Source organism: Chanodichthys erythropterus, chromosome 13 (assembly GCF_024489055.1).
Source record: "Chanodichthys erythropterus isolate Z2021 chromosome 13, ASM2448905v1, whole genome shotgun sequence".
Classification (NCBI taxonomy): Eukaryota; Metazoa; Chordata; class Actinopteri; order Cypriniformes; family Xenocyprididae; genus Chanodichthys; species Chanodichthys erythropterus.
Window position 1 is genome coordinate 53030830 of NC_090233.1, and position 11263 is coordinate 53042092.

At 37.9% G+C, this 11263-nt stretch overlaps 1 protein-coding gene across 1 annotated transcript in view; it reads left to right on the forward strand.

The window, feature by feature from the left end:
- Window positions 1-10037, forward strand: part of ass1 (argininosuccinate synthase 1) — a 39785-nt gene extending 29748 nt beyond the window's left edge. The window contains exons 12-15 of the mRNA XM_067406227.1: window positions 240-371; window positions 3958-4114; window positions 8225-8290; window positions 8374-10037. Of these exons, the coding sequence (XP_067262328.1) occupies window positions 240-371; window positions 3958-4114; window positions 8225-8290; window positions 8374-8422 (404 nt within the window). The 3' untranslated portion in view covers window positions 8423-10037. The remainder of the gene's footprint in view (window positions 1-239; window positions 372-3957; window positions 4115-8224; window positions 8291-8373) is intronic.
- The last annotated feature ends 1226 nt before the right edge of the window (window positions 10038-11263 follow it).

Here is an 11263-nt window from a genome sequence, read left to right on the forward strand (position 1 = left end):
AGGACGATTGTTGCGTTTCCCTGTTCTATTATCATTCATCCTGCTGTCAGTGTGCCCATCAACACCTGTCGCAGAGGCAATGCTGATTTGGATTTATTGGGATTTTCCCCCAAAACAAACACAAAGTCCAGCCTGCATCAGTCCCCAATAGTTTCTTGTCCTCTCACTATCTGTCAGTTAAAAGTGTACATAAGAGAAGAAGCAATCAGTTAATTTTTTCATGTTGTTGTACCCGTCAGGAATCTACGAAACCCCTGGAGGAACCATCCTGCTTCACGCTCATCTGGACATCGAGACCTTCACGATGGACCGGGAGGTGCGGAAGATCAAGCAGGGTCTCGGGATCAAGTTCTCGGAGCTCATCTATAACGGTACGGATGCGGCTTGAGCTTAGATCAGCTGATCTACCGTTCAAGAATTAAATTGAGTTTGTTACATGAACTGCTCAGAAATGTAAAGTGTGTATTTTTAACTAGAAAAGACGTTTGTCAAGACAAACTTTGAATGTTGGCACAACAAACCAGTGTCTGGAGGGTTAAATAAAAGAGTCTTGAATTTTATGGGCACTGTCTATCCAACTGTCTTTCTGTCTATCTATCCGTCTGTCTATCCGTCCGTCTGTCTGTCTATTCATCAGTCTGTCTATCTTTCTGTCTTTGTCTGTCTATTCATCTGTCTATCTGTCTGTCTGTCTATTCATCTGTCTATCTTTCTGTATATCTTTCTGTCTTTGTCTGTCTGTCTGTCTATTCGTCTGTCTGTCTGTCCAGCTGCCCGTCTGTTTGTCTGTCTATTGATCTGTCTATCTTTCTGTCTGTCTACCTGTCCGTCTGTCTATCTTTGTCTGTCCGTCTGTCTGTCTGTCTATTGATCTGTCTATCTTTCTGTCTGTCTGTCTGTCTGTCTTTCTATTCATCTGTCTTTCTGTCTGTCCGTCTGTCTGTCTGTCTATTCATCTGTCTGTCTATCTTTCTGTCTATCTATCCATCTGTCTGTCTTTGTCTGTCCGTCTGTCTGTCTATTCATCTGTCTATTCTGTCTATCTTTCTGTCTGTCTATCCGTCCGTCTGTCTATCCGTCTGTCTTTGTCTGTCTGTCTATCTTTCCGTCTGTCTATCTATCCGTCTGTCTGTCTATCTTTCTGTCCATCTGTCTGTCTATTCATCTGTCTATCTTTCTGTCTGTCTATCTGTCCGTTTGTCTGTCTATCTTTCTGTCTATCCGTCTGTCTGTCTACTCATCTGTCTATCTTTCTGTCTTTGTCTGTCTGTCTGTCTATTCGTCTGTCTGTCTATCTTTCTGTCTGTCCGTCCGTCTGTCTGCCCGTCTGTTTGTCTGTCTGTTGATCTGTCTATCTTTCTGTCTCTCTACCTGTCCGTCTGTGTATCTTTGTCTGTCCGTCTGTCTGTGTGTCTGTCTATTCATCTGTCTATCTTTCTGTCTGTCTATCTGTCCGTCTGTCTGTCTATCTATCCGTCTGTCTGTCTGTCCGTCTGTTTGTCTGTCTATTGATCTGTCTATCTTTCTGTCTGTCTATCTGTCCGTTTGTCTGTCTATCTTTCTGTCAATCCGTCCGTCCGTCTGTCTGCCTGTCTGTCTGTTGATATGTCTATCTTTCTGTCTCTCTACCTGTCCGTCTGTCTATCTTTGTCTGTCTGTCTGTCTGTCTATATTTCTGTCTGTCTATCTGTCTGTCTGTCTGTCTATCTATCCGTCTGTCTGTCCATCTGTTTGGCTGTCTATTGATCTGTCTATCTTTCTGTCTGTCTATCTGTCCATCTGTCTATCTATTCGTCTGTCTGTCTATCTTTCTGTCCGTCTGTCTGTCTATTCATCTGTCTATCTTTCTGTCTGTGTCTATCTGTCCGTTTGTCTGTCTATCTTTCTGGTTATCCGTCTGTCTGTCTATTCATCAGTCTGTCTATCTTTCTGTCTTTGTCTGTCTATTCATTTGTCTGTCAGTCTATCTGTCTGTCTGTCTATTCATCGGTCTATCTTTCTGTATCTTTCTGTCTTTGTCTGTCTGTCTGTCTATTCGTCTGTCTGTCTGTCTATCTTTCTGTCTATCCGTCCGTCCGTCTGCCCCTCTGTTTGTCTGTCTATTGATCTGTCTATCTTTCTGTCTGTCTACCTGTCCGTCTGTCTATCTTTGTCTGTCCGTCTGTCTGTCTGTCTGTCTATTCATCTGTCTATCTTTCTGTCTGTCCATCTGTCTGTCTGTCTATTCATCTGTCTGTCTATCTTTCTGTCTATCTATCCATCTGTCTGTCCATCTGTCTGTCTATTCATCTGTCTATCTTTCTGTCTGTCTATCCGTCCGTCCGTCTGTCTATCTTTGTCTGTCCGTCTGTCTGTCTATTGATCTGTCTATCTTTCTGTCTGTCTACCTGTCCGTCTGTCTATCTTTGTCTGTCCGTCTGTCTGTCTGTCTGTCTGTCTATTCATCTGTCTATCTGTCTGTCTGTCTGTCTATCTGTCCGTCTGTCTATCTATCCGTCTGTCTGTCTGCCCGTCTGTTTGTCTGTCTGTTGATCTGTCTATCTTTCTGTCTGTCTACCTATTCATCTGTCTGTTTATCTTTCTGTCTATCTATCCATCTGTCTGTCCATCTGTCTGTCTATTCATCTGTCTGTCTATCTTTCTGTCTATCTATCCATCTGTCTGTCCATCTGTCTGTCTATTCATCTGTCTATCTTTCTGTCTGTCTATTCATCTGTCTGTTTATCTTTCTGTCTATCTATCCATCTGTCTGTCCATCTGTCTGTCTATTCATCTGTCTGTCTATCTTTCTGTCTATCTATCCATCTGTCTGTCCATCTGTCTGTCTATTCATCTGTCTATCTTTCTGTCTGTCTATCCGTCCATCCGTCTGTCTATCCGTCTGTCTGTCTATCTTTCTGTGTGTTTGTCTTTGTCTGTCCCGTCTGTCTGTCTGTTTATTCATCTGTCTATCTTTCTATCTGTCTATCCATCCGTCTGTCTATCTATCTATATCTATCTATCTATCTATCTATCTATCTATCTATCTATCTATCTATCTGCCTGTCTCTGTTTTTATATACACATTTGCATTAATTTTTATGTATGAATATAATGAATGTAATAAAAATATAATAAAATATATTTAATAATCTAGTTTTTTTCAAATAATTAAATATTTTACAAAGTTTTAATGATTTTTTGTAATAGTTTTTGTAGTTTTTATTCATTTTAATTTTATACTTTTCATTTTTTTATACTTAGTTAAGTTATATATAATATATAATTATCTGTGTGTGTGTGTGTGTGTGTGTGTGTAGTGTATATAATAAATCTAATAATTAAACGTAATTATATAATTTTACATAATTAAACATCATTTTATGTTTAATTATATATTTATTATAAATGTAAGTTTATATTTAAACACACACACATATTGCAGTTAAATACACTTATTGACTCTCTGTCTGTGTGTGTTGCGTTGTCTCAGGTGTCTTAATCTGTCTGTTGTGAGCAGCAGGCCTCTCTCTGCTCCTCCTCTCCCATAATAGGATTTGGCCCATTAGAGGCTGATTACAGAGGCACTGCAATTAAAGCGGCATGGGAGCGCGAGGGCCAGCGAGGGCCACGTCCCTCAGAGGTGTGAGCAGCAGGACTCTCGCCGCAGATTAAACTCATTAGAATTTTACACTGAGAAAATGAAGCCGCAGAGAGCCGGTTCAGTCCACGTCCCACAGAGAGACGGGCTGCTTCACACACCTGTGCGCTGAATATATTACAGCCCGGACGGGACTTTGGTTTTTGACAACACTATTTCTGTCTCGTTTTCAGCACAAATATCTAAACGTTCTTAAATCAAGATGCATTTACTGGAGAAGCAAAATGACTGAAGATATTTAGTCTTGTTTTCTGAAAAGAAAAGTAAGTTTGTGCTTAAAACAAAAAAAAAACATCTAGCCTTCTCTCTCCGCTCAGGGTTCTGGTACAGTCCGGAGTGCGAGTTCGTCCGTCACTGTGTGGATAAATCCCAGGAGAACGTGGAGGGTCGCGTGCAGCTGTCGGTCTTTAAAGGACAGGTGTACATCCTCGGCCGAGAGTCGCCCAAATCACTGTACAACGAGGAGCTGGTCAGGTGAAACATGACTTCCTCCTGTTGATTCTGCTCTAAACCTCAGGGTGTTTGAACATCTGCATTCATTGAGAAGATGAAAAGCTAATAATGAATTATATTGTATATTAAAATACATAAATGAGGCTACAAGATAATCACCATGTAGCTTAATGATTGGGATGATCAAATCCAAGGCTGTGATTTTATTAAATATATTATTATGTTAAAAATATTAAATATATCATTAAATATATTCACTCTGAAATAGCATAATTTATTTAAATATAATAATAATGAATAATAATAAAGCATTTTACCAGTATTCTGCCAAAATAAAAGCTTGAGGATCTGAAATTTAAGACATAAATATTAGTTTTGTAACTTAAATGAATATATTTGATAATTAGAATTATATTTTTATTTTAAAGTGCAATTGTAATTTACAACAGTGATTTATTTCTGTCTTCATTTGTATAGTTAATCATAATAATTATATTTTTTATTGTTTAAAAATCTGGAATTTAAGAGGTAAATATTAGTTTGTAACAAATTAATAAATTTAATAATTAGAATTATATTTATATTTTAAAGTGCAATTGTAATTTACAACAGTGATACATTTCTGTCTTCAATAATTATGATTTTTATTATTTAAAAGTCAAGAATTTATGACATAAATATAAGTTTTGTAATAATTTAATAAATTTGATAATTATAATTTTTATTTTAAAGTGCCATTATAATTTACAACAGTGATTTATTTCTGTCTTCATTTGTATAGTTAATCATATTTTTTTTTTTGTTTAAAAATCAAGAATTTAAGAGGTAAATATTAGTTTGTAACAAATTAATCAATTTAATAATTAAAATTTTTATTTTAAAGTGCCATTATAATTTACAACAGTGATTTATTTCTGTCTTCATTTGTATAGTTAATCATAATAATTATATTTTTTATTGTTTAAAGATCAAGAATTTAAGACATAATTATTAGTTTTGTATCTTAAATTAATATATTCGATAATTATATTTTTATTTTAAAGTGCAATTGTAATTTACAACATTGTATATAATTATTCTTTTTAAAAATATTATATATTATTAAGAAAATACATAATTAATTATGTATAATTATTATTAATAATATTTTTTGATTCAGTTTGATAGGGTTCTTAAAACACCAGTGTGAATGTAAAGTAAAAATAGGTTTGACTCACTTTAAAGTCAAAATAAACAATAAAATTAAATCACATTGCATGTCATGTGATCATAAGAGAACCGCCAACATGCAAATGTGTTGATAAATTATTGAAATATTAGCGGGACTTCAAGAAAATATTTTGCTGTAGTAAAATAGCGTCACAACAAAAGAAAGTTTGATGTGATCAGTGAGTGTGCTGATAAATATGAGGGGTTTTATTGCTGTGTAATGATGTCATGAGTCACATGAGCTTCTCTGCACAGTGAGATCATTCAGGTTTGACCTCTGTGTGTCCTGAGGGCAGATCAGCTCATCTCAGCGCTGACCAAAGCTCTGGTCCAGATGCCGCGCGCCGCTAATGGCCTCTCAGCCGTTTGGGGGAAGTTGCGCGTTTCATGCCGTTTAAGTGTGGAAGCGTACGGTTGAAAGGTCGAACCCTCTCCTCGTCCGGCCGCTTTAGCTCAAGGGGACAGAACGTCATTATGACTCTGAGCTTTTAGTTTGGGATCTTCTTTTGTCTTACTCTGAACTAAGGCTCCATGATTCATCGAAATACAAATGAAATCGTGATACGGCTTAGTGTGATCATCCAATGGCAGAGTCTGTGCTGTAAAGAGACTTTTATAAACTCTTGATGTTGTTTTTGTGCTCTTCTAGACTGAATGTTGATTATTCTCCTCATTGTTGCAGCTCCTCTCTTCCCAGTCTGTCAGTAACGCTCTGTTTACTTCCTGTCTCTATGAAGCCCCGCCATCTGAAAATTACAATGTGCTCTGATTGGTCGGCTGGAGCAGTGTGTTGTGATTGGTGTTTGGGAAATGTCCCGCCCCTTACCATAACCGCCAGTTTTAACACACTACTAACTAACTCAACCAGGCCCCGCCCCTTTATTCGGGTGTTTTGGATTTTTTGAAAAACGTACTTTTCTGAACTAGTCCTAGGTTTTTGGCCCGATCTAATCCAGTGCAGTGAGATTCTCTGGAGTCTGATTGTCAATAATTATCAAAAAAAGTTGAAATTTCGATTCACGGCCCTAAGGGCCGCCAAAATGTTCAAAGTGGGCGGAGTCACCTTTACTAAAACGGCTATAACTTGTGAACGGAATGAGATTTTGGCACCAAATTTGGCACACCTATGAAAGAGCTCATTCTGTGGTTCCGTGAAAAAGGGCGTGGCGAATGGCCACATGGTGGCGCTATAACATGAAAAAAACATAAAACAGGCTATAACCACCTGACCGTTAGTCCGATTGACTTGAAAATTGGTATGCAGTGTCTTGGTCCAAGGTGCCATGTATGTCTATGAGGACATTGATGTATCTCAAACAACATGTCCGCCATTGGCCAATGAATTTTGAGCAACAAGATTAACGGAGGCCGACCTGTTTGACTCACAGTCCTAGAGGCCTGTGAGAAATTCGAAAGAAATCCGCCTTCGCATTTTTCAAATGCGTAAAGGATTGTGTATTGCCTAATTTTTCGCACATGGCAAGGACATTCGTACTTCATGTTAGAACTCCTCATTCTGAGCAACTTTGCCTCTAGGACCGCCGCTGTCCATCGAATTGTTCGTTAAATATCAGAGATTATTTCAAAAACAAACTTTGGCGAACTAGGCGTAGGTTTTTGATAACTGATAAAAAGCTTTAAAAACCAAATGTTTCTTATGGTGAATTGCCTGTATTTGCTGTTAATGGTCTTTTCTTTCTATGATCGAGATCGTTACAGGCTTGCTAATTAAAGCATAATACCTTTTTGCGCATTTGATTAAAGGCCTTAAAGCGCTTGAATCCTGATAAATGCTGCTTTTTTTATTTTACAGTGAAATATTACTTGCTTCTGCTACAGAATAAGAAAATACAAAAGATAATTATGATTCTGACTATTTTTTTTTGCAATTGCAAGTTTATATCTTGAAATTCTGAGATAAAAAAGTTGCAATGACCTTTTTTTTTCATTTATTAGAGGAAACAAGCTTCCATACAATAGTGATATTTCATATTTTGTTTTTATTTAATGTTTTTTTTACTTGATTTTTATTTAATAATAAAATAATAATAACAAATATTAGTAATAATATATAATCAAAAAAATGTTGGTCAAATTGTGCAGCCCTACAAACAAGCGCAGCAGCCCTGGAATATTATTTTTATCAGGAAAATTGCAATTTGAATTTTCCCACAAATCATGCAGAATTACTCAAATATAATATTCTAATAAATGTAAAAATACACAAATATTCAGTTAAATAGTCCAGATTTTTATTGACACTCTCTTACATTGAGTTAAATTATGTTTATAATCATCTTAGGTGGATAGTTTCACTGATGCATGCTGGGATTGCTCTCTGCATTTGGACACGTTTGGCCAGAACAAGGTGTCTTATAATTACGCTGTTTCCCTTTTGAGACGGACTTGAGCGCGTCTGTGATAACGTGAGCAGCTCACCAGACTCTCGCAGACCATCTCACGATCAAACGGTGTCATTAACACAGCGGTTTCCTCCCACATGATGCATCGATCTGCAAGAAATGTCACAATGTTGTCCTGCGGCGATTACACCGATACAAGCAGCTGCGATTCAGATGTCAGTCGGTCGAACGCTCGAGACCTGGAGGGAGTCGCACTCATTAACACGGTCAATGAGCGATTTATGATTCAGTCTTGTGCTCGTCTTTGTGTGTTTTAACAGCTGCCACATGATGCAACTGCTTCTGTACTTCATAAAAAACTATTGTAAACGTGGATCATAATCAGAAATGTTTCTTGACGAGCAAATCGTGATATTAGAATGATTCTTGAAGGATCATGTGACAGGATGATGTGACTGTTATGGAAATTGGTTTTTAATTTTCAGCAATTATTGCTGCATGCTGTATTGATCCGGTTTAATTTGATGAAACGCCTCCATCTTTGCTTTGTGTTTAACAGTATGGATGTGCAGGGCGACTACGACCCCTGCGACGCCTCTGGATTCATCAAGATCAATGCGGTCAGGTCAGTGCAACGCTTCTGGTCTGAATGAATATGACCTTCTGTATCTCATCAGGATGTTTTACGGATGTTCTTCTGTGTTTTAGGCTGAGGGAACACAACCGTCTGCAGGGAGCCGCTCCGAAGAAACTTTGATTCAATCACATGATTACTGCTCAACATGTATAATCTCAGCAAACAAGGAATGTTCTCAGAACTTTAGCTAACGTTCTGACAAGGTTGTGAACAAACATTACATTAATAGAGTGTGACACTCGGGTTCTGGAAACTCCATGCACATTCTCCATAGGGAAAATTATTTTTAACGATAACTTATAAACCATTAAACACAGACCTACTGTGATCGACGAGGTACTATTTGCTTCTGCTGAAGCCGTTATATTTTTAAAATAATCATGTTATAAATAAACTACATTACCCATGATGCTGTACAGAACATCAGCGAGTTGAAAAAAGCAACATGCGCCAAAAGATCTCATTAGCTCCGCCCACTCCCATGAAGCACTGCGAATCAAGTCGATCTCTCCGTGCTCTCCAAATACTTAAAGGGTTAGTTCACCCAAAAATGAAAATTGGGTCATTTATTACTCACCCTCATGCTGTTTCACACCTTCGTTCATCTTCAGAACACAAATTAAGATATTTTTGATGAAATTCAATGGCTCAGTGAGGCCTGAGCAATGACATTTCCTCTCTCAAGATCCATTAATGTACTAAAAACATATTTAAATCAGTTCATGTGAGTACAGTGGTTCAATATTAATATTATAAAGCCACGAGAATATTTTTGGTGCGCCAAAGTGATGGCCGATTTCAAAACAATGCTTCAGAACCCGCTGCACGACTGGATTTAATAGAGGAAAGTGCGAAAACGCGAGTAAAACAAATGATTACACTAAAAATTGAACTTTTCAAAGAAACCTAATCCATGGATATTGACATGCAGTCAGAAATCGTGTTTCCTGACATTTATATGTGCCTGATTTCGACGCCAGGGAAATACATAAAGCAAATCTGACTGTGAATATTTTATATAACTACAATATAGGTAGGTTTAAATCCGAGTAATCACTTATATGAGTGTTATATCGTCCAGCCCTAAAACTTGTCAGTGTTTATTGAAAAACATACACTTATGCAGAATATAAGATAGTAAATATTTAATTATACAATATATAACAATACAATATATACAGTATGATTTTACCCCAAAATCCAACACACAAAATGATAACTGCAAATAATCCATGTTTCTCAGTCTGGAGTCCTGTTGTTTCTGTGAATTTCTGTGATCCATTTGCTTCTTTTTCTGTAGCTTTCAGCAGTTTTTAAACATGGGCCTACCTCTGATTTTGTGTCAAAGCTATTAGTGCAGTCAATCACAAAGCTCTTTCCCGTTTTGGATGCGTTTCGTGTGTTTTTCATGGCTAAAAACCAATGCTGCCACTCAGTGGGCGTGACCGGTGACGTCACATGCATACCCTCTAGTTCAGTTATCTGGTTTCATGGAACCTTTTTTCTGAATTCCGTGTTTTAAATGTCACTAATGTTCAGAGAACATTCTGTTCCCATAATGTGTGAATGGAGAGAACATTAAGAAATGATATTTTCATAATGTAATGGGAACGTTAGCAAAACGTTCTTAGAGCATATTTTGTTTGCTGCATTTGATATTACTGTAATTCTTATTCACTGCATTTGAAGCCTTTGTAAAAATGCTGATAAAGACAATAAAGCACCAGGTTCTTCAGACGTGTCTGGTTTCTCCGAAGCTTTTAAAGCTCCACACACCCTGCAGACAGAAAGAACAAATAACCATCATGATGTGACATCCTTGATCTAAAACGATATTTCTGTCCTTGGCAAAGCCATTTACTCTCCGTCAACAAATACTCCTGCACTTCTCCCTCTTAAAGTGCAAACTAAGGCTTTCTGATCCCTTTCCATTTCTGTTGATGTTGTGATCGAGGGGACAGAATCTGGATCCCCCGCTGGCATTGGCTCTTTCAGCTGGACCTAAACCCCCCGCCTCGGCTGCTCAATTACACTGCAGGCGCCTCCATCCGCTCCTCCAATTACCACACCGGCCCCTTTATTTACAACCACGTGCATATGTGAAGACAAATTGCCTCGAGATCACTCAGGCCTGCTACAATTTGGACATTTCTTCTGCCGAGATGAAGCCGCTGTTGAATTAGACGCTCGGGCTGTGTTCAGAATCACATGCTTACATACTACACACTGTGTACTGTAGTGTGAACACTTTTCTCTAGGTGTGAATATACACTCTTAAGCTGGGTTCACACTGTATGATTATAATAGACCTGTTGCTTCTCAGACTGTACATGATCCCTGCTGTAAGACATGAGCTTTACATAATCCGTGACGTGGGCTGCATTTACATGTGGAATCTCTAGTGTTCATTTTGATCATGGCTTTATTTAAAGGTGCAATATGTAATATTTTCTTGAGGCCTATTCAAAACAAAGGCGTAGCTTGATGACGCCAAGTTTGAGTGTGGAATCCTGGGACATGTGGTCTGGTCTTCACCTCAACATACAGTGCAAAAGAATAGGGATTGGACTCAGGAAGAAATCATGTTCATGGATGAGATTATTAATGTTACTGTAGTGTGAAGCAGAGCAGGAGCGAGTGTTGTGGAGCTGAACGAGGAGCTGGAGCGATTGATCAACACACGCCTCACGAGCAGCGGGACTTTTATTATGACACAGTCGCCGCTTCCGCTTTTCCGGTCATGAGTATGAGGTAACGCAGCTCTGTTTATCATATTAGATACATTTGAGTGTTGAAAATGATGTTATAACGTTACTCTGTGCGTTCGCTCGGCGGCTGCTGTGAGACACTGTTACACACTGCAGTAAGATAGATCCATTTTACAATATCATATTAAATGCTGGATGATTGTGTTGATAAATGGCATGCAATTAATTTTAAAACGTATTGTATGATGGAGAA